Source organism: Lineus longissimus, chromosome 3 (assembly GCF_910592395.1).
Source record: "Lineus longissimus chromosome 3, tnLinLong1.2, whole genome shotgun sequence".
Lineage (NCBI taxonomy): Eukaryota > Metazoa > Nemertea > Pilidiophora > Heteronemertea > Lineidae > Lineus > Lineus longissimus.
Genome location: NC_088310.1, coordinates 22,400,135 through 22,423,463, shown reverse-complemented (window position 1 = coordinate 22,423,463; position 23,329 = coordinate 22,400,135). Strand labels below are relative to the sequence as shown.

General features: G+C 39.6%; 2 protein-coding genes and 1 long non-coding RNA gene across 3 annotated transcripts; 1 reads left to right on the top strand and 2 right to left on the bottom strand.

The window, feature by feature from the left end:
- Nucleotides 1–1,302: 1,302 nt before the first annotated feature.
- Nucleotides 1,303–8,243, bottom strand: LOC135484247 (uncharacterized). Its single transcript, XR_010446438.1, has 2 exons — nt 7,567–8,243; nt 1,303–5,805 (listed from the first exon to the last, which is right to left on the bottom strand). It is a non-coding gene; the product is annotated as an uncharacterized LOC135484247 (long non-coding RNA).
- A 1,020-nt stretch (nt 8,244–9,263) lies between these two features.
- LOC135484246 (dimethyladenosine transferase 2, mitochondrial-like) lies at nt 9,264–19,135 on the top strand. Its single transcript, XM_064765553.1, has 12 exons — nt 9,264–9,403; nt 9,787–10,038; nt 10,380–10,451; nt 10,708–10,799; nt 11,254–11,386; nt 11,686–11,843; nt 12,101–12,190; nt 12,489–12,551; nt 12,784–12,935; nt 13,201–13,303; nt 13,549–13,659; nt 18,441–19,135. The coding sequence occupies exons 2-11, from the start codon at nt 9,792–9,794 to the stop codon at nt 13,639–13,641; spliced, it is 1,203 nt and encodes a 400-aa protein (XP_064621623.1). The 5' UTR covers nt 9,264–9,403; nt 9,787–9,791; the 3' UTR covers nt 13,642–13,659; nt 18,441–19,135.
- Nucleotides 13,857–20,310, bottom strand: LOC135484245 (galaxin-like). Its single transcript, XM_064765552.1, has 7 exons — nt 19,945–20,310; nt 19,400–19,531; nt 17,832–17,960; nt 17,158–17,421; nt 16,722–16,885; nt 16,130–16,374; nt 13,857–14,952 (listed from the first exon to the last, which is right to left on the bottom strand). Exons 1-7 carry the CDS (start codon nt 19,985–19,987, stop codon nt 14,676–14,678), a joined length of 1,254 nt encoding a protein of 417 aa, XP_064621622.1. The 5' UTR covers nt 19,988–20,310; the 3' UTR covers nt 13,857–14,675.
- Between the last annotated feature and the right edge of the window lie 3,019 nt (nt 20,311–23,329).

The following is a 23,329-nucleotide window of genomic DNA, read 5'->3' as shown; positions in this document are numbered from 1 at the left end:
GTAGGGGGTTATATGCACCAAGTTTCAAGTTCATAGCTTTACTGGTTAAGAAACGTGCCATAGTTTACACTCTAACAGCCAATTTACGCCATATGACTTCTGTGACCTTGAAAAGTAGGTCAAATTGAAAACCCGTAAAATATGTGATGTATTCTTCCAAACAGTACCTACCATAAGAATTTTATCGAAAACAAGTCACTTATAAGCGAGATATCACACTTTTTAGATTTCCACTTTTGGCCCCCTGGTGGCAAAGTTAGGAATCAGATCGAACCAAAATTCAGCGCCAGAGGCTATGTGATATAGGGGGTTATATGTACCAAGTTTCAAGTTCATAGCTTTAGTGGTTAAGAAACGTGCCATAGTTTACACTCTAATGGCCAATTTACGCCATATGACCTCTGTGACCTTGAAAAGTAGGTCAAATTGAAAACCCGTATAATATAAAATGTATATTTGCTATGAGTACCTACAACAAAAGTTTTATCGAAAACAAGTCACTTATAAGCGAGATATCACACTTTTTAGATTTCCACTTTTGGCCCCCTGGTGGCAAAGTTAGGAATCAGATCGAACCAAAATTCAGCACCAGAGGCTATGTGATATAGGGGGTTATATGTACCAAGTTTCAAGTTCATAGCTTTAGTGGTTAAGAAACGTGCCATAGTTTACACTCTAATGGCCAATTTACGCCATATGACCTCTGTGACCTTGAAAACAAGGTCAAATTAAAAACCCGTATAATATAAAATGTATATTTGCTATGAGTACCTACAACAAAAGTTTTATCGAAAACAAGTCACTAATAAGCGAGATATCACACTTTTTAGATATCGACATTTGGCCCCCTGGTGGCCAAACAGAGAATCAGATCGGACCGAAAATCAGTGTCAGAGGTCAGCTGACCTAGGGCATTCTGTGTACAAAGTTTCAAGTTCATAGCCCTAGCAGTTAAGAAACATGCCACTGTTAGGATACGACGACGACGACGACGACGACGACGACGACGACGACGACGGACACAGCGCTATCGTATAGACTCCCCTTACGGTGAGCCAAAAAACTACTTTTTCAAATATATCCAACCGTTGAACAGCTCCATTGATATTGCCAAAGCCCACCAGAATACATGTATTAAGGAGCTAAAATCAAAAATGACATGCAATGGTGAAAATAACTAGAAAAACACATACATCTAACAATAAAAACACAACATACCGGTAAAATTTAAAAATCTTTAAATAAGAAATGAAAGTTGTCACAGCAACCACATATATTTAAATGCACGTTGCAGGCAAAATGTTGCCATGGCTAAGCCCTGGGGCCCCATAGAAGGTTCTTCACCGCAAAACAAGGCAACAAACATTCCACAATCTATATTTATACATTTCACTTTCTTTTTCTTTTGTGGCACATATCCTAGCACAAGTAAGAAAAACTTTCAAGGTTTCGTCAGTGTATCTGGTTATACATATGCACATGAAAAAGACCTCCATTGGACTAATTCATGCATGCGTTATACAAATTTTTTTGAAATATGTTCCAATGAAGTCCTAATTGACACATGGTTTTTAAAGAATACAAGTACGATGGAACCGTCGGCATCTTCAGTGGACACCACCGTTAGCACGACACTAAAGAACACTGGTTTCCAGAAACCTGAAAATTATTGTGAATCTTGTAACTGTACATGGCCGCCGTATTGACCCGACAGTAGCTAGCAAACCACCCAGACAAGAAAGAACACAATATAATCATTTCAAATATTACTTGTGTATGCCTGGCAGCAATACAGTGCTCAATATATTGACATTAATCCCAGCAAAATCTATGGATTTCACCTTAGTTCATATCATTTATAATTGATGTTTTTATCAATGCAATCATCATAGGGTGGAGTTCCCTGTTGGTCGCACAACCACTTTCATTTGTTTTTTATTGAACCAAACTGAAAATTAGATTTATAGAAACTTTGTTTTGTTGGTGATTTTCTTTAAATCAACACTAAAAGATTCCTTCCGCCATTATACTCTGCCTTGCTTCACAGTCGGGACAAATTCCACACAGCGGATATGCTTTCCGCGTTTGACAGGCTTTGTGGTCAGTTACAATTGCCAGGCCAATAACTAACATCAAAATTAATCCAACACCTGTGAAAACCATGCAGTTTTCAGCATTCCAAGGGAGTCCTGCTGAAGTTAAAACCACAAGCTTGAGAGTTGGTCTGAGATTCTTTTAAGTTAAAATATGCTGGGGAAAAAAACAAGTGCTCAGCAAACTCAAAAAGAAGCTTGAATGGCACATAAAGCAACCTGATGATACCAAGAAACATCTTGATAATACCAAGTATCGATAAGAGATAATTGAGATAATTGAGTAGATAATTGAGTAGCATGTGAACACCTACATGTATACAAGATATTTCTAGCAAAAAAATGTTTCATAAATCATTGATTGTGAGAACGCTAACAGTACACAAAACACAGAGTTGAACTGGAAAATTACGAGCCCCAATAATATCATTATCGCGCAAAAATATGACTGATGGACAGTAATACTGACAGTCGTATCGCATACAATGTACAATTAGTTTTATTCCATCTATTTACAAGTGCATTTGTCTCTAGTAGACATGTACATGTGAGGTACATTGTATGAAACAGCAGCTTATGTACACCATGAAGCTATTGCTTGCAAAGAATTTACAAAAGATAAGGTGAGTCGATGCGATATTTAAAACAATATGGAAAAAGAACAGTCGTAGAAAAAGTAATTAAGAGAATGTTTTTAGATTACGAAGGAGAAACTATACATTGTGAACTGTTTTCAAAAATACGGTACATTTATTGTCACCATTTTTAGGAATCTTCAGAAAGGGCATTGGAAACCCAAAAATTTGTAATGTTCTTTGGTTCTCCTAGAATATTTTTCACTACGTTTTGCACAATTTTTTCTCACTACATAGACGTACCCCATTGAAACGTAGCGGAAAATTATCCAGAAGGGTGTGTATAGCTAGAGTAGGTCTACGGGTTCCAGGACTGTACACTACAGGTTAGATAGGATGGTTGAAAAGCAAGCTGCCCAGCCATTTGAATCTAAATGACATCTCAAGCCTTCAGATGGCAACATTCAAGCTCTACTTTGTTTCAGGCATCATTAAAAATTGCGGATCTTTTCTACAGAATGTCAGGCAATTTAACATAACCTTGCTGTAGTGACACACCACATGCCACACCCCCATGACAAAAATAGGAAAAATAGCCCTGTTTTAGTGACAAAGCAGGTGGGAAATCAATGATACATAAAATTAGAAATCAATGCGTCAACATGTAATGTACAATTCATGTACACGTTCAACACTTTCATCAATTGGACTGATCACTGCTAAACCTTATTTGGTCATAATATTAGGTTTAATGAAAATAATGCCGTATTGTACTCTTGTAACTCGGAGGGTGATCATTGGCATACATGCGTAGTAATTTAAGTGCCAGACCCCAGACCCATGCGTTGTATCATCAGGAGGTTTGGCCCTCGGAAGGACACCAATCTGTGTTCTTAAGTAAGACACTTACCTGACTTGAATTATTAATGTACAGACCAATAATTGGCGTGGGGGGGGGGTCGAAGCACTAAAATGAAACCAGTTGGATTAAAATTATAAAGGTACAATTAACTTTATGAAGAGCAGTCCAGAGGTTTATAATGGCTATTAACAGACGTCGAAGGATGATGTCGCCATACATGTACATGTTCCTCTGGGGTTGCCAGATCTACATAAGGATCAGATCAATGTGCATGACCTATTTCCTCTCTGCTTCCGATACAAGGACACTTTTAAAATCTGTCAGTGAATGAAAGTTGCTATTGTATTCACTCAGACGACCTACAGGTATATGTTCACCATGCATGAAATATTGGTGAACCAAGCTGGAGCCACAAGTAATTATTCGTCATGATCATCCAGAGTAATAACCCCATCCCTTTCTCATCAAATTAATACGTCCACCTCATTATTGATTTGATCAGCATTGATGCGGTGCCTAATAACAGAACATCATCACCCAATTAACTGTAGGCTACCATAAACATGTACATGCAGGATAGAGTGGTGTAAAAAATGTACATCATACATGTGCACACTGACGAAAACCCTTTACTGGGCATCTCGGAGCCTTCAACAACTTCTCGGTCTTCAAACAGCAATTCAAACAAAATTTCGACATCACCCAGGAGAATCTCCGCGGAGATAACAAGCTATTTATTAAAAAACACCAATTGATAAGGGTTAAATATGGAGTTTGGGGACTTTGATTCATGGGGTTATCCTTAATCAATTTTTGATGACATCTTTGGAAAACAAATTGTTTTGCACAGGCTACAGCTTCGTTCTATGTCACAGGCAAACTTGTTGATTAACAATGAATTGCATTCATCGTTCCAAGAATCCCCACAATCAATACGTGTATGTTGTCTTATTCAACTAACTGCTGAGCCACGCCCCTCACTGTACCTCATCAGTAACCATGGAAACAGGCTTATCGGTTCTGGACAATAACACTTCAGATTGGTTGCCATGGAGACAGTTTGTGGGTCCTTAGGATACAACCAGATCATCAGTGACCTTAACAATAAGATAGACTTCCGTGAAGTATTTCTATTCATATGTCAACAGTCCGTCAATAGTTAGAGTACACTAATAGGAAAGGGTCGGGTTGGGCTTTAAAATAATTGATGTAAAAATGGTTTAAAAGACTGTATGTTGTAAATGTAGCAAACGAGAGCCAACTTATCAGAATAAAATGTCAGGTGGCGACCACGTCACACCTCTTTTTGTCGTTACAAGACTCCAGGCCTCTTATTTGGGAGAGACCCTGCTTTTCTTAAAAGTTGGGCATATTTTGGTTTTTACTGTGATTTCATCCCGTTCAGAGCATATTTTGCAATGTCACATGTACCTACAGAAAACATTTCAGGAGGGAAACAAAATGGCACTGTACATCAGGTATCAGATCTAGAGTCCAACGTTTCCCAAATATACCATAGGCATAGTACAATAACATAAGAATTTACAAGAGGGGTGCTGGATTTTATACAAAGTGCATTTCTTTACAAATTTACAAACATATTGCCCTATCATTATGTCTCGTTGGAACCACTGAAACCGGAGTTAAATTTTGCTAAATGAGTAGTACTACTGATATCACCAACAAGAATACTTCTTGTTTTCAAATGCTCCATTGTTAGCAGGCTCAACCTGTTATTTCTGAATGCCAATAAATAAAAAAAAGAGCAACTTCATACTCATAGTCACAAGGTGAGCTTTACAAAATGTGCAATGTGTACAACATTTCAGTTTGAAAACACTGAGGTGGAAAATTACCATACACTATATAGATGTAAAAGAGTCTTGTACATCATGATTTAAATGTACATTGTACCTATACCAGTTGTAATGTCTTGCACTTCGTCAACTTGTGATGATGGCCCTTGATTATCAGATATCAGTTCAGAAGTCTTCTATTTTCACAGACCATGAGACTCCATCTCAATCTTTATCGGCAGGACAATGCAGGAAAGACTGTAGCGTATTTCATGTGGTAATAGTATAAATTCTACTTTGCTTGAAAAATATCTTGATCTCTCTATTCCAGAAGAAATGGATGAAAAGTTTGTATTCCAGCATTTAATCCGAAGAAAGTATTTTGGGCAAATTGAAATGGATGATGAGTCTTTTAGTTCAGCTTCAAATAGTCAGAATGAGTATCAAATTCAGTGAAATCTCGTCATCTTCAGTTTACCCTGAAACGAGAGAACAACACCTGTTTATTACACCAAAGCCAGGCACTGTTCAATGGAAACGTCCACACATAAGAGCGTGTTTAGGCCTGTCTCCGTCAGAAAGGTTGCCGTGGCCTAGTGGATATATCTAGGTCTCAGACCCCGTCTCTGAATCTGAATCTGAATCTGTTCTCCCAGGTGACGCAATTCTGCAAAAGAACCTAGGTAACCTCCGGTGCTGGTGCAGGATAAAAGCTTGGTTCCAAATTGTCAACTTAAAAGAACGTCGGTGTAGGAATAGGATGAAATTGGTCTTGGCGGTTTAGAAGATTGAGGCTTCTAGGGCGACGTTGAAGGCCCTTAGGTTCTCTGCGCTGCTGATGTTTCTGGGCAGTGGATTCCACTCTACGATTGTGAGAGAAATGAAGCTAAAATTGTAGTGGTTTCAAATGCACTGGAGGATGTTAAAAATCGTAGGGCGTTCTATTGACTGTATCGCGTTAATGTTCTTGTGGCTTGGGACGGTGTTGGGAGATCAATAGCTGCTTGATCATGCTAGTCATGTGTTGCTTGGTGGAATATCATGAACCGGGCATTGACAATGTGATGTTAGTGATGTCATTCCCAAACTTTCCCATGTCCCCTTTGCTGTAGTTGTAGATTCTTTTTGGCTTTCTTTTGTTCCTATGGATGAACATTCATCATGACGGCTTCATGGTCACTCATCCCTGGGATTATTCTTGTCTCGGTCACAGTGTCTGGGTAGGTGGAGAAGAATACGTCTAGTGTGTTCTCTTTCCTGTTTGGTTCCTGTACATGTTGTGTTAGTTCATGTTTTGTCATCACCTCAACGAAGGCAGAGTTGAGTTTCATGCCATACTGTGGGTTTGGTTTAACCGAGTTGTTGTCCCAGTCTATTGATGGAAAGTTTAGGTCTGAGCCTAGAAAGATCTGGGGTAGGGTATTTGTTGATGTTAGTTGTGACAGGTGGTTGTCAAGTTCCTCTATCATGCTGACTGGGTTCGGGTTTGATGGATTCCTGTAAAAGGATCCAAAAAACATTGGGTTGCTTCCTTTTCTACATAGCTTCCCCCAGTTGACCTTACACTTAACATTTTCCAGTGGAGTTAGGAGCATGTCTTCTTTGTATTGTAGGCCAAAAGGGTTCCACCTCTACCTTCTCTGTCATCTGTTCGGTAGGAGTCGTACCCGGGAGGTAGGCCTGTACCTTGTTTGAAGTCTGCGCTGAGGTGAGTTTCTGAGGCCATGACTAGGTCGGGGTCCTCATGGGCTATGAGTGCTTGGAATTCTGTTTGCTTAGTTGCACTTCGGCGACTTCTACACTTAACGATCAAGATCGCTCTTTACGGTACCGTCACCGCTTTCGAATCCAACAATGGCCACTTTTTTTATTTTCTGCCCGTAATTTTTCTTCAAAATTTAGTGATAATACAATATTTCTTCATCTACTGTATAAAAGCTGACTTTCACTTCAAAGTCCAAGATAACAGACAATATCATCTTCCGTATAGCAGTGTTAGATTAGTAAGATTTTTCACAACATTTCATAAGTTAGTCTTGTCATGTTCACGGGCGGTAAATACATACCGATATTCAAAAATATAATTTACAAGTTATATCGTTCCGCACTCATCATAGCGCACTATGGAAAAGGGTATTAAGGGAGAAGTATGGTACGAAAAAGATTTGCCGCCTGCACAATGGCCACCAAGGAAGATATGCAGACAATCCCTCTTTTGCAAGCTATCAAGCATGACTTACCCAAAGGATATTATGTCAGTACAGAACTGGAAAGTTAGTAAGCGATGCTAGCCAGAAGCAGGAGGAGTGGTGGTAGTTGCTGTGTTAGGTGCCATCGTGGTGTTGTAAACATCTGCCGCAACAGAAACTGTTGGCATTTTAGTTGAAGTACCTTCATCGCCAGTTTTCATGGTTTGAAGAACAGGCTTCCACAACAAACTGTAGTATACGGCCAAGACTATGGCAGCCAAAGACACTGACAGGACGTATGCCAGTACAGTTGCAAGCCTGACCCATTTCTTGCTGGCTTTGGATGACTTGTTTTTCCCCTTGTCCATTCCAGCCCCACCTTTGCCGCCCCCTGCAGCATAATTTGTGGAATTTTCCTCTTTCGGCATGTTGAATCCCTGAATTTCACGAATATGATCCTACAGAAGAATAAATATCACCACAAAGTGGTGAAAACAGTTCTTTTTGCGACGGAATTTATAAGAAAATTGATAAGTGGAGACTACTGTTACTGAAATCGAGAAATTGTACGGCAGTGAAAATGGTTCCGTGATTTATTGTTTTTAAAATCAACTACTTCAGAGTTTTAAGTGACGTCTATATTAGCAGTAAATTTGTAAACACTTGAAAATATGTCACTAGGTATAAATCATCCTATATTTTGCAAGTAATAACGAACGAAAAGAAGGAACCAGAGACAGTAGTGACACCTGTCCACAGTACAAAATTGGGTAGCCGGTCGTTTCGCTCCATGACCTTTTCGCCCTCAGTCGTTTCGCTCCAAATCGTAGTCGTTTCACTCCTTGGGACTGAGGTTAATGGAGAAAGCCCGGGGTACCAAATTGCTTACTTACAATAGATATAATATTTTTGAGATGTGAGGTTATACGACAAAGAACGGGAAGTTTACGTTGAATCATTCAACTGATCCGATCAACTCGATCTCTTTGGCGCAGGGCAAGTAAGTCATTGGGAAGTCTTATTTCTATATACATGTATAGGCCTATATAATGTATATAAAATGTATTTGTTGTTGACTATCGGAAGTTTACGGTGGCTGGGAAAGACCATGAAATTATTTTTTATAACACGGGCGCCCCACATAGTTACTCGGGCGCGAGGCTGCATGTTTCATCATGGAGGTCCATGGTTTCATATAGCCTAACGCTTGTTGGCTGATCATAATCGTTCCCCAGCGGGCCAATTCTGTGGTAGGGCCTCGTTTTGGGATTTGTCGCTTCATTTTCCGGCAGAGGTCAAATTCCTGAATGATGGTGATGATGTTTTTTAAAATACGACGCAATAACGCACACACAGTAGGCCTATACCCTTGGCTTTTTTGACTTCAGCTAAGGTCTCATCACTGTGTCATCATTGTCCGTTAAACCTTATAAAATTACGCAATTAGGATAGGCATAAGTCAAGGATCGGGGCTGGCAGCAGTAGGCCTAGTTATAGGCCTATAGGGTTACTCCCGCCTCTCAATATTTCTAATTGACGAAGGAGTTAAAAAGGTGGTTCTCACAACTTTACTGAACTTCAAGCCTTAAACCAACAATGAAGTTTTCTAGAACCTTCTAGGCCTAATGGTACCTAGCCCAAGACTCGGGCCGATCATTCTACATTTTAATGGCAAGGCAGCTGACAAGATGACAAGTGACCAGCCCCAGAACTTTCCTTTCATTTTCCCAATTTACCAGGCGCAAAACCTTCGTCGACTACGATTTTGAGCGAAACTATTTCAATTTGGAGCGAAACGACTGGGGGCGAAAAGGTTATGGAGCGAAACAACTGCAATTCGCAAAATGGCAGATCTTTCCGGAATTTACAAATAAGGCTTTGAAAAAAGGTGATGTATTACAAATGTGTATAGTATTTTCAGTTAGAAGAGTGTTTAGATAGTGTGGCTTCATATGTGGAATAGACTGTCAGTCTCTCTTGGGTGTGTCATGCAAGAAAACAGTCGGAACAGAAAAATTATTTCCAACTATTCCTATTTCCGGACGCTTTTTGTTGTCGGATGAATGGCTTTTTGGTTTAGGCCTATTGTTTCGGCTCACCGCCGAACCCCCTTTATGTTTTCATGGACAATTGGAGTTAACATAATTGACTTAAAAGTAACAGTTTAAAGAGAAACTTACTCAAAGAACAGCTTGAACAACTGTTTTCAAACATCTATGATATTTGGAAAAGATGATACATTGTCATTGAAATGTACTGTATACTTTACAGACCAGATGATGCAAAGAATACTGCCTGGCGTCAGATATGCTCAAACAAATTGGCTTCAGCAACACTTGAAATGGAGGAAAAATTGTGTTGACCAGAGTTTCATCATACAGCATTTATCTAAATGGAATGTTCACCAGCAGTTTTCTACAAAGGAACACTGGAATTCCACTGAACAATGGCTCAATAAATATCCTGTGCTGACCGACACCAAGATTCGACCAAGTGTTTATATTCTGGATCATGAACTTGCAGGTAAAAGTGACCCACTTGCAATATTGCTAAGTAGAAGTTCACAATCACATGCCTTTGTGTAATGTTTGCACTTATTCTGCTGCTGCTGCTGCCCTAGGATATATCCAGCCGTATATTTTACTCTAAGCTAGATCACTACAGTAGTTAAGTATCAACTAAAGTCATGTTCTGTGAAAAATTATTAATTATATCAAAATTTACGGAAATATAATGTTTGACTTCTCGCTGTTATACGTAGCTTTATTGTTCCAAATCCTAAGTATTGTGATCTACTCGTACAGTAATGACTTTTGTAAATAATTCAGTATCATGAACCTTGTACTATCTTTTTTCTCTTCCAGGGTTGATTGTTGAAAAACTTGGAGGAAGAAATCTATCTAATGAAAAGGCAGCATGGGTGGAAGTCAATCCAGGTATTTGTTTGCAGTGTACATGGTGTTGCACTGTTGGGTGATGGTATTGTTCTGCTGCAATCGCTTATTACTATTAGTAATTTCTTGGATGTGTTGACATGGTTTCCTGAGGGCAGTAAATTCATCAACCTGCTAAGTGATTGGACAAGAATCTGCAATAACAACAACGATAAAAGAGTCACCTGCCATGAGAGCCTTTTTTACTCGTCAATAAGAATATTCGCAGAAATTTTCTTTTCTCTCATCTTGTATTTAGGCCCAGGGGTTGTCACCAGGGCATTACTTGAAGCTGGTCTGCCTCGATTGATTGCCATAGAACGCCAAGATGTCTTCAATCCTGAATTGGAGGTACATTGAATTTTAGTTAAAACAAATTCAAAGCCTGAGTCGAAAGGGTGGTGTAAGACATACACCAGTCGGGCTATGATCCAATTTTGTAAGTTGTTGGCAATTTGGGGAGTCTCCCCCGCCAAACTTGCAGAATCGACTGTGCCCCTCACGTCAATTTTGTGTCGACCAGAGCTCGATTTACGAATTACTCATAAATGGGGCGGGATCTTTTCTAAAAATAGGATTGTGCAAAATAGTACACACCCCTGCATGTCCTTTCATCGATGAACTCCCGATTTGCTCTGTTAATTTGGTTTAACACCACTATTACATACTTTTGCTACCATGAGTGCTTAAGAAGAAATCTTAAGCAGTGCCACATTTCTTTTGTGATGAAATGTTACCCTGCTATTTCTATGTAATAGCCCAGCAGTATGATACCAATAACTGAGACTGTTTTGTTGAATTTCAGGATATCATGGAAGCATTTCCAGGAAGATTAACTTACATCAATAAACATTTCTTCTCACATCCATTTATTGGAGACAAATATTATGAACTTCTCCAACTCATGCCAGATTTTTCTGCTAAGTCTTTCCTAGATGGTGAGGCTCTTTTTAATTCTCTTTCATCTTTCTCTTAAAAAGTAGCAGATTTTTGTATCATGTACTGCCATGAGCAAGAATAAATACATTCAAAGACTATTCGGTAGTATTTTTTTAAAGAATACCGTGTAGTCTTGTTTCTTGATATGATACAAGCAAACCTCTTCTCGTTGTTGACAATCATCTTATCTTGATGAAAGAAGAGGTAGGTAGAGTTAAAGAGACGAGAAGAGTGCTGGCTCAAAAATTGATTACCTTTCAAACCAAAATTGTGTACCTTCTCACTTCCTCTTCTCCAGACCCTCCTCTGAAGATTATCTGCCATCCTGCAGGGCACTGGCTCTATGAGAAGAAGTTCAGCCGTACACTGCAACATCAGCTCGTTAGGAATAAAGATTCCATCTACAGCCAGGGCCGGGTGCAGTTCATAACAATAGTTTCTGGTGTGGAACATATGGTCAGTAATAGCTTGGAGTTAATACTGATGAACTCTCAAACTTTCAAATACAGTGGAAATATTGTAACGCCAGGCATAAGTCTCACGAAGAATCTGATTGGCATTTAAATTGCCAATGCCAGCTATAATCAATCATGTCTGCCAGATATCTCAATCCACTTCATGGTGCATCAGCAAGCCATATTTTAGTGTGCTATGCTATGCTTTGGTTAACCAATCTTTTCCATTTGTATACGAAAGTATTCTTTCCATTTCAGAATTTGACTCCAACGTTCCCTTCCAAGACCTGTTATCGAATCAAGAATGTACTGCAACATCTCCTGTTTGACACAGAAAGCTTACTAAAGGTACTTTCCTCTTTCAGTCATCTTTAAAACGGAGATGTCCCATCTGATCACTGGTATTAATTTCTTACGTTGGTATTCACAGTCAGGCTTTTGTCATGCCCTTACGAAATAACGACGGTGAACACTCAACATTTAACTTCTTAACCTCTCGGGTGGCTTGTAATCTCAAGCAAATTCATTGATTGAATGTTTTGGTGCACCAGATCTGATGTGATGCAAACTGCTTCAACACAAATATGAGGACCAAACATTTTCTTGCTTCGTCTTAATATTGGCATAATGCTTGTTTTCCTTACAGGTTCCAACAGAGTATCTCTATCCGATGCCTCTGATGAAAACATATAAGGATGAAAAATTCAAGGTTTGTGATAAAAAAGAGGGGCATGGCTAAAGAGCATGACGACTCAAGTTTGAATCGTTATCTAAACCCTCACTGGAAACATTATTATTTCAAAGAAAAACAAAACGGTATTTGTAATATAAAAAGTGCAATTTTCATCTTAGAAAGCATAGGTCATAACAGATAATTGAATTCATAATAATTTGTCAGTCTTGCAAGTTTCTATGGGAAAATTTTTTTCTACTTTATGCAGAAATATAAAAAGGAACCGTTTGTGTTGTTGCGTATGACCCCCAAGTGGAACCTGTTTGAACAAGTGGTTCCAGCAGAATATCTTGGCTTGTTCCAGTTTTTTCTAAAAGAGATGTTAGTGAAGAAAACTGCCAGGTTGATCCCTAATGTCGAGTAAGTAGGTTTTAAAATAATATCTGCATCTGCATGCTGTTGCCTTTATCTAACTAACAGCTAAGTTGGCGGACACTTTTAAAACAAACTCCTCTCTGAAACAGCTCAGGAATGTTCTGCCATGAATCAGTCCACGTGAATGGTCCATGGCAAGAAATTAATAAGCCTATGAAGGGCAGCTACAAATATTTTATGTCGAGGCCTGAATTGAGCCTGCTATTGCAATGGAAGATCCTGTTGACATTCAAACAACTCTTTATTTCAGTACCTGGTTCCCTGGTCGTGGCTTAGATCTGATCAAATCGGGCTATGCAATGACAGATACTGTTCGGGATACTACACCAGATGACTTGCTCAAAGTATTTGAGGTAAATATTTTGTTAAATTTTCGATTTAATGTAGCCAGTATAATTACTCTGACTGATATTTGTAAATGATAAAAGACAAGAAGTATAGAATTTCTTAGAGACTTAGGTGTCCAACAAGAATGATTATCAGCTAACCTAGAGAGAAACTCACTGAACGGGTCAATGGTGGTGACGTGCAGATTTCATGGTCAGGTGCGACTTGTATAAACAGTCTGTACTTGAAACAGGGGATGTTTTCCTTGCAGACGATGCTTACCTGGCCAGAGTTACATTCATCAAGTTTCTACTCCGAATATTATGGTCAAGAGAGTCACAGAAAAGAAGAACGACATGCATGACCGCAAGAAATATATTTGGTAAGTTTGAATGGATATCACTTTGCGCACAGACCAAAATTTTAGTTTTTTGTTCTCCTAAAATTTTAAGTACTGGATGAAGATAAGGACATTTTAATGCTCTCAAAAACCTTTATGTGGAATCAAGAAGAGCAGAATGGTATCTTCTTGTGTATGCTTATACTATCAGGCGATATATCCCAATATAGGTGGTTTTTAGCAGAGTCTAAAGTGATGGACCATCACCAGATGTGATCTTATTGCAAAAATGAGATGAACACTTTGTTGATAAATAATATTATTTATTACAAGAATATGTGTGGCAGTATTTATAAAAATGTAAATGCTGATATGTACTCTTTAACTCTTGTGTTGTATATTGCCTTCAGGCAATAATCTGCAGTAATAGTTCTTTTTAAGCATTGCCTCTGCAACAATGTCACTCAAAAAAATTTTAAATGTGCTTCCTAAAGAACCTGAGAAATGTTATCTTCTTGAGCTAGGGTAGAAAATAATTCCAGAAAATGTATGTTTCTTCTTACAAAAGAAAATCTCTCGAAAAAGGTGCCCAAAAAATTTATGTCTTCTTACGAAAACAAATCTCGCTCTGTTTTTATTGGTAGAGCCCTGAGCAAAATGTGAATTTTCATGGATATTGATATTTCAATACCAATAGGATGGGTCTTTGATTTTGAAAGAGGCAATTTCAGTGAACACAGCAAAGAGTAAGAGATTCTTGTAAAAATATCCCATCCAATTTTACTAAGAGTAGCCCAATCTACGACTTGATCTACTGTGACTTATTAATTTTTTTACTTCCAAAGCTCTTTGTAATATATTGGATAATTCCCTGCTTGCTAAAATCTTTGTGCCAGGTATCTCTTAGGATGGCGCAATCCCAAAATAAAAAATGACCACCTGACTGCCATTGCAGTGGTCCATGTTTACTCTCATCCATTCAGACATCCACATGATTAATGTTTGAAAACCTGGTTCCTTGCTCGCTTTGTAATGGTTATTTTGTTTAAGAAATATGTCTATGAATTTTGTCGATGAGATCTACTCCGTAGTATCCTTTTGCAAATTTTGTGTTTTCGCACTATAAAATTTCTTTGGCAACATTTTTCCTTCCTTGAATCAAAAATGTCCCAACCGCAGCATTTCTGATTTGATGAATAGTACCGCCTTAGGATTCCATCACAGCAACGGTGTCGTGTCTTATCGTAGCTCTGCCGAGCACAATCATCCACATTGTGCCTTCGATTGGGGCATTTTCGTTGGTCAGATTTTGCTATAACTTTGCGGCCACAACATCTGTAAAACAGACACAAAACGACATGATTTTACAAGCATATAAGACGTACAATGTGTAGGACATATGGGGTTTGATTGAATTATATGTTTGACTTGAACCGTTAAACTCTCTGATATTTCATTTGTTTCGGTAGTATTTCCCATTACCTTTTGGTTAGTCATGCTCCATGAAAATTGTATCATGGTATTTCTGCCACCAAAAATGTTTTTTGTTTGGTGACCCAGATGGCAGCACTTTAAATTTGAGGGCATTTTCTGGAAGCCATCCAACAAGAGGTTTTCCCCAAAAGGTTTTCCACTGCATGATCCTTTGAATTAATATGGGACAGGTATTTGGTACGTGTTTTAAATCGCATTGTCACGAGCATGGTGTTTGGAATAATACTGGCCTTACGTTGCTAGTGGAATATGTGTATGGGATATGTCAGGCTTTTGATATGTATATCTTTATGACCTGTATGAGTGGATGAGTTGTCAAAACATTAGCTTACACTGGGAAATCCAGCATGTCCGTACTGATGAAACTGTGTGGGATTTCCCATCATAGTAATATGCAACTCACTCAGCCCTATGCATAATGATTTAATTTTCAAAAGGAAATTTCCTATATCCTTCACCCCAAATATGATAGTTATGAAGTTTAAGGTACAAATTTGTGAATTGCAAACTTTTTTGACAGAGACTTTAAAATAAGTGTTTCATTTTTAAATTCTTGTTTTTAAAAGTTCTTCAACCTCATAATTTAGTACAACTGTCCTTTTGAGATATCTTGGTATGGACAGATTCTGTAAGTTTGGGTTCACCCTTGGTTTCATGAATAGTTTTAATGCAGGATCCTGTCAGGCCAAAGGTCAAGTTTTCGAGCGACACCCAGAAGGAAATTTCACATTGTGTCATTGGATTTCCCCACATGAATCATGCTGATAGTATGATCCGATATTTCCAGGCCATGTTATCAGGATGAATAAATCGAGGTTGCTCCTGTGAAGGTTGGAATGTATAAATGTACAAATAAAAACCTAGGCCTATTCTGATTTCCCACGGTGCTCGCTTATTACAAGTTCTACATTATATCAGCAACCCACACCCCACGCTTATTGCTAATTATAGCCTAAAATGTCTTTTAGGTTTTTGCACTGTCTGCACTTCCAATTCCAAAATAGTGGTTGAAACTTACATATAATTCTTTTGACTCTTTCCTCTTTTGATCCTCCCCTTGCAACAGAGATCAAACCTTGTATCATAAACTCTCAGGTCACAGCATTGCGTTGTGGCTCCCAATCTTGGATGGAGCATTCCCCTACAGCATATTTCAGTGGCAGTATTGTAAGACCGTCGTCCACAGACATGGACTTCTTCTTGTAATCTTCTGATAATGAGTTGTGTTATGTTAGAATGTATCTTGCCTGCTCTGTCACAGAACTGAAAGTAATGGTGATTTTAAAATTGTTTGGTTTAATGAACTTCACTCTTTCTATATGGAATCATCTTGAGCAAAACTAGGATAACTTTCACTTGTATCTTGTCACTCTTTGATGGTGACATAATCATAAAGTCTACAGGCGGAGTGAGAGTTGCTCTTAGTAGTAAAAAAATTTAGCTACTTATCGAAAATTTAGTTTTTAGGTAAATAGCCGAAGGGGCAAATTGAACTGGTACATGTAGTAGTTGGGTGGTAAATGACCAATCCTGTAGAGTCGTGGCTTTCTTAATAGTTCACACTCTGACATTTAACTCTGTCTCTGTATTGCAGTCTAAATGTAACTTACCTCACTTTGACTATTATACGTGTGGTAGATGTTTGTTGAAGGTTCATAACAGCATGCATTGGAATGACGATCTCGCTTGTCAACTGCTACCCGAGAACAGCACAGTTGATTATTCGTTGGTACTGTTGTTCCACAACATTGCTTGGTAAATGGTACTATTTTACCTATGTTAGAAAAATATAGGGGTTAAGGAATTTCAATGTCCATATTGATCTGTTCAGAAAGATTTGTCATCGGTCTCATATTTCTTGGTTTTAAACGCATTAAGATTGTGGTCAATTTTTTGCTACATATCTCAACCGCTAGTACCGTAATATCATCGTAAAGATGTGACCTACAGTATTTGGATGAGTTTTCATCCTATGTTATGGCATGAAACTGATTTCTTTAATCTTTCTTACTCCTGTATCTTTGTAAAATTCTTGGCGGTACAAACCTCCACAGCATATATGCGTCTTGTCACTGTAAGGATTTGATTCTATGATGGGACCATAATCACTGGTTCTTGTGGCACAGCAGAACCCATGGTTTAAGGCATCATCCATTGCAAGTAGAGAACCCCTGCCGCCTCCTCTGCAACACTTGGCAGTATTTCTGTTGTAGCCAGTTGCCCCACAGCAGGCATTCACGTCAGGAGCATAAAGAATGGGGTTTCCGTTGCAACAAAAAATGTTGGTCATATTGATATATCCTCCGGGTGCTAAAATAGAACAGTTGACATTAATAATTCCAAGTATAGATTAGCATCTAATTTGTGCTTTATAGTTCTGATAGATCCAAATAGAACCTTTGCACCTATAAATTTTGTCATTCACGAAGCATTGATATTTGTAAGAGTATTTTTTAAAAGAATGTATTCCTCAAACAGACTTTTTTCCCTTGTCCATTTGCACAATTTTAGCATATGGGAAAGAACCACTTATAACAGGCTTCTATCACATTGAGTCTTTTATAAATTATTCAATATTTAGATGCAAATGACCCCCTGATCAGAAATAATTCAGCCAGAACCAAAAAAGATCAACCCCAGGATTAGAATGTCTGTCTATAGTTCAGTCAGTAATGTTATAGTGCAGTCAGTAAAAGACACCAGCGTAACAAATTACTTACCATTTCTGCAGCATTTATAATCAATCGGGATGATATGATCCGTGGAGCAACACTTCTTTTCTTTCCAGTTGTAGAGCTCTGCCCCACAGCACTGGAGATCTTCATTGCCGTTGGTGGCCCTTACATTGCCTGAAATTATGTAGGTGACACAAAAAAGATAACTAGTACATACTTTTAATCAATAATTCCGAAAATATCAATTTGAATATTACCAAATTTTTGTCACATCTGGCCAAGATCAGAAATTATGGTTTCCAGTTTGTTTATAGATTAATTACAGTCGTTATTGCACACAGGCATTTGCAGTTTTGGCACTTCTGAACCCTTGCACGTTTTTTTTTGGACGTCATTGGTCACCAGTAAAACCAAGGGGGTCAATTCAAGAGAACCAGAACACCTACTTATTTAGACTGCTCAGATTTATGGGAAAGAAGTACTGCTTTCTCTCTTTCAGTGGCCTGAAGGTACTACCCCTACCGATACTACCAACCCTTTGTTTTAATCTTGTGTTCTAGAATGAACTTTTCAGATAAGTTATGGTAGTGAGATAGGTTAGAAAAGTGACTGCACGCTGCCTTTAATAGCCCATTGTTTTTCTTATTTTTTCAGGTGACGTCTAGTGATTTAATTTGCCATGCTTGCCTGGCACAGTGTCTCCCAAGTAATTCAACACAACTCATGCTCCCAATTATCTTCGAAGTGTCATGGTGTGACATTACTGCTAAACCTTCAAAACGATACGTGGGTGCCGATGTGTCAGAAAGAGGGATTGGTAAAATACTGTGTCCACTCAGTTATGTGAAAATGAATCATCACTGCCAGTCCTTGTAGACACTTGGAAGGTGCTGCCCACTGCTAAAAATTGTTCTTGGAAAGAGCCCCCAGAAATATGATTCGTATGTGAATGTTGATGTGTGTGAAGGTTAAAAATATTATTAGAAATGGGCCTACCATGAAGGTCATAAAGCAAGCACTCGTCAGGAGGTTGTGAGTTCTATTTTTGGATGGATCACCACTGTTTTGTCTCTGCACCCTTGAGCAAGGCTCTTAACCCTACTAGGGGAAGACATTGAGTACCATTGAAAACAGCATCCTTACCTGATTAAGTCTATAGTTATCAGGGAATTATGGTATTATAGGGACATTGAATTGAGAAGTAACATCATTGCTGTATATGTAATGCAATCATTTCATGGGAGATCACATGAGAACAGGACCAAAAGTTAAAAGTAAAATGGCGTAATTCGATTCTTACTTAGTCACTTGTTGTATACTTGGTGCTTGAATAAAGAGTATTTTTATTGAAAATATACCCGGCAGTTTTGTTTTTTATGGGGCAAAGCTCAGATGAAACTGTGTCATGCACTGACATAACTTTATATTATTGTGCAACTTCAAATCAGCTATAGTGAGCCTCAGTAAAGATATTTTCTAACAAATATCATGTATGTGGAAATCTAGCCACAGAGCGGGAGTCTCCTTGGCGTCCGTTGTCAGGGTTTGAACATTCGCGGTGTAGCGCCGTGAATTGTAGGAAGGCATTAAAAAAGCGTCCAGTAGTGACCTACCATCACAGCATAGCTCGTTTCCGGTGTCGATGAGTTTGTTGGAGCAACAAGTCGACTCGAACGGGTCATAACACGTGGAACCACATCTGAGTTGATCACCCTGACACGCCCATGACCGATCGCACAGAGCGACTGAAAGGTGGAAAATCACAAAATGAAATTCCCGTTACCGATAGCTGATAGATTGCACAAATTTCTTTTGGAATTTTCTTGTGTAATGGGTTTCCAAACTTTAAATTGTCGTCACAAATATCAGGTGACCGGGATAGTTATTTAAAGAGATTCAGGACTGTCGTCTGCCAGAAGCCTCAAAGAGTGAGACGTGAAGACTGATAAACGGGAGCCTTAATCTCTTTAAGTCGTCAAATCCTGAAACATTCGATCGCGACTGGAAGAAAGCCACCAATCCCGAACTCAAACTGAACTGATTGAGACGAATTTGAGCATTTGAAAAACACCGTTGCTAGGTTTATATTGAAATAACGAGCTGGGCGGGAGAGCGACGACAATGTACAGACTACGTCATTAAAGTAAGTTGAACTTACCGCCAGTCCATGCGAGAACGAGGAAGTCCAACCACCTCATCATCTTCTCGAAGGCAAACTAAATCGGCAGACATGACCATCCGCATGTCGACTTCCTGCCTGGTGAGAAAGCGGACTTCCCAAGTCGGCTAAAGGGAGGACGGGTCAGGCTTCTGTGAGGACTAATGCTGATTCAAACTCTATCCAACCCCCAAAAAGATTACCAATTTAAACTAGCTTCTGTCTGTGCATATTGTTATAATAGTCGCCCTTTATCAACACAGAGAATGTTCTTTTACTACGGAATAATCAAAGTCCATGGAATTCAAACAATGACACATAGGAAATGGTTCATCAGATGGAAAGATATTGTAACCCGTACGCCCACTTTTGTGACACCCAGTTGCCCCATGTTGGGATTTCCGGAAGACTGTATATCTACGTGCCAACTTCCTCTATATCTAGTGGGACCATTGAATAGGTCTATAGAGTTGTAATATAACGAAATCTCTTTGAAAGAAATCATGTGATTGATGAGAAATGGCGAAACTTATGACCAGGATGACGAACAATTTACCCACAAATCTTGCCATAGGCACTCTTTGAAAGAAATCATGTGATTGATGAGAAATGGCGAAATATGGCGAAACTTATGACCAGGATGACGAACAATTTACCCACAAATCTTGCCATAGGCACTGAAAAGTACCCCCAGGTATATGGCACGGCTTAACCCGCCGGTCATTGAGGAATTCCTTCATTGGCTCCTGAGTGGGCGCGGTCAACCGGTGACTGGCGCGTACAATACAGGCTATATCATCAACATCCTGCTTGGTTAAATCCTGGTTACTCCAAGGTTATTCCAATGTTCGTGCCCTCTCAGAGACGTCTCTATTGCTTGGACATCGAGTCTCTGGACGCTACCTACCCGATAACGTTCATATGTCGTCGGTTGTCTGCTTGAACAAGAAGCCGCCCCCTTTATTTCGAAGTCCACCCAAGACCAGTCCTTTCCTATATTTGTTACTGTTTTGGTATGAATGAAAGGGACGGGCGCTGCCTTCGTCATTTTGGACTCGTACATCTCGGACCATAGCTGAATGATCGATTTGGTTGTGTTTTTTCACATCTCATGGACTCGAGACTAAAATTCCTCCCACAATAGTACTATCACAATCTATAATGGACCGAGGACAAAAGTTCCTTCTACACCATCACACTCTATCATTGACTGGGGACTGAGGTTCCTTCTACACCACTAGTCACAACCTTTCATGGGCTGGGGACTGAAATTCCTTCCACACCATCCCCACCTCTCAAGGACTTGGGACTGTGTACAGAATTTTTTTCTACACCAGTCACAGCCTCTCGTTGATTGAGGACAGAAGTCCCTTCTAAACCAGTTACAACCTCCTATGGACTGGTCGCTGAAAATCACACAACCTATCATGGACTCGGGACTGAAATTCCATTTTTATTCCTCCTTGCCGTCTTTTTTAGCCTCTTTTTCATTTATCACTGCACAGGCACAATGATGATGATTCTGTCTCCAGCATCTAACAGGCAGTGACAGGTATTTAGTACGGACATCCAGGCCTTTAGAGATTGTGACACGTGTAGAAATGTTTTGTCTTCGCTCTGTGACAGGCTTTGACTGACCCGTCAATTATAAATCTCTTCCCATAACGTGCAGTGACAGCCCGGGAGTGACAGTTACTTTAGAATAAACGGGCTCATGTTGAAGTTATTTCAGCCTCAGTAAACGACATAATATGTCGTTTACTGTATTTATCGTTCACCATATTATGGTGAACGATAAATACAAGGAAGCTCTGATTTTAGTCTCTAGTCTATAACACCTTCGAATGGTGGAGGAGAGATAGTACAGTGGAACCTCCCTTAGCGGACACCTCTCTATCAAGGACAACCTCCATATTAAGGACAGTAGTTTTGGTCCCAAAATGGCACTTTCCTTTCAATTTGACCTCTCTAATCAGGACACCTCTCTATTAAGGACAGCACTTGGAAGTCCCGAGCGTGTCCTTAATAGAGCGGTTGTACTGAATTTAGTTCAAGACAGGTTGTGAATGATGTAGCAGGGGATTCGTGAAGGAAATCTGCAGTCTACGACAGTCTCAGTGTGGTGAGGTAGGTCGTCTTAAAGCCTCCAAACTACGGTAGGTCGCGATTGTCGAAGGGTCAGGGATTCCAGTCCCAAATGCTATGACAGGAGTTTGCTAGTGTAGTAGGGATCATCTTTTGTCCAGTGTAATACAGCATGTGACTCGTGTGGCACGAAATTAGACTCCAGTCTATACAACAGTTACAGACTGTAACTGGATATTCCCGCCATCGGATTAAAACCGATTGCGAAAGGTACTGGACGTTGCACTCAGCCTATGACTATGAGGGAGGATGAGGTTATACCCGGTTGTAGTAATTTCAGACTCCATTCTGATACTGGTGTAGCATGAATAATGTTGTGCCTGGTGAAGAAGGGATTTCATACACTAGTCCTTAAGATATTGTGACTTGTGTAGAAGGAATATCTGGTCCTAGGTCGAGCGAGGTCATGATGGTGCCCTTTGGAAAAATGTGTCTCAAGTTCACCATGGTAAATCCACAATTCACCATGGTAAACTGACAGCACTTCACCATGGTGAATTGAGACGGTGAAATATTTTACCATGGTGAGCATGGTAAATTCTACATTCACCATGGTGAGCATGGTAAACTCCGATCTTACCATGGTGAATCTGCCAGAGATCTTTTTCGTAAGGGTGTACATGGAAGGAAGTGTCGGTCCTCAGTCATGAGAGGTTGTGACTTGTGCGGAGGGAGTTTCTGTTCTCAGTCTGAGGGACGGCATGCATGGAAGGAATATCAGTCCGCAGTCCATAAGAGGCTGTGACTTCCGCAGTCCGTAAGAGGGTGTGACTTGTATAGAAGGAACGACTGTCCTCGTTCCATAAGAGGTTGTGCCTGGTGTAGAAGGAATTCCAGTCCTCAGTCAATGAGAGGTTGTGACTGGTGTAGAAGGAACTCGAGTCCTTAGCCAATGAGGGGTTGTGGCTGGTGTAGAAGGAATTTCAGTCCCCAGTCCGTGAGGTTTTGACTGGTGTAGAAAGAACTTTAGTTCCCAGTAAATGAGAGGTTGTGACTGGTGTAGAAGGCATTTTAGTGTCCAGTCTATGATAGCTTATGTGATTTTCAGCTTCCAGTCTATGGGAGGTTGTGTCTTGGTGCAGAAGGAAAGTCTGTGATAGACAATGACCGCGTGTTAGGAGTTTTAACGAATTGTCGATGACAGGCTGTACTGACAAATGCAATAACCAATCTCCAGTCTGCGGCAAGTGGTGACTGTTGGAATAGAAAACCTAATACCCAGTCCAAGAGAGGCCGTACT

Excerpts from the sequence above, each read along its gene's own strand:
- LOC135484246 (XM_064765553.1), top strand. The coding sequence starts at position 9,792 with ATGATGCAAAGAATACTGCCTGGCGTCAGATATGCTCAAACAAATTGG. Across the intron at positions 10,800-11,253 it reads TCTTCAATCCTGAATTGGAG|GATATCATGGAAGCATTTCC; the intron begins GTACATTGAATT and ends GTTGAATTTCAG. Across the intron at positions 13,304-13,548 it reads ACTTGCTCAAAGTATTTGAG|ACGATGCTTACCTGGCCAGA; the intron begins GTAAATATTTTG and ends TTTTCCTTGCAG.
- LOC135484245 (XM_064765552.1), bottom strand. The coding sequence starts at position 19,987 with ATGATGAGGTGGTTGGACTTCCTCGTTCTCGCATGGACTGGCG. Across the intron at positions 17,961-19,399 it reads AAACGAGCTATGCTGTGATG|GCAATGTAAGGGCCACCAAC; the intron begins GTAGGTCACTAC and ends ACATAATTTCAG. Across the intron at positions 16,886-17,157 it reads GACGCATATATGCTGTGGAG|GTAAAATAGTACCATTTACC; the intron begins GTTTGTACCGCC and ends TTTCTAACATAG.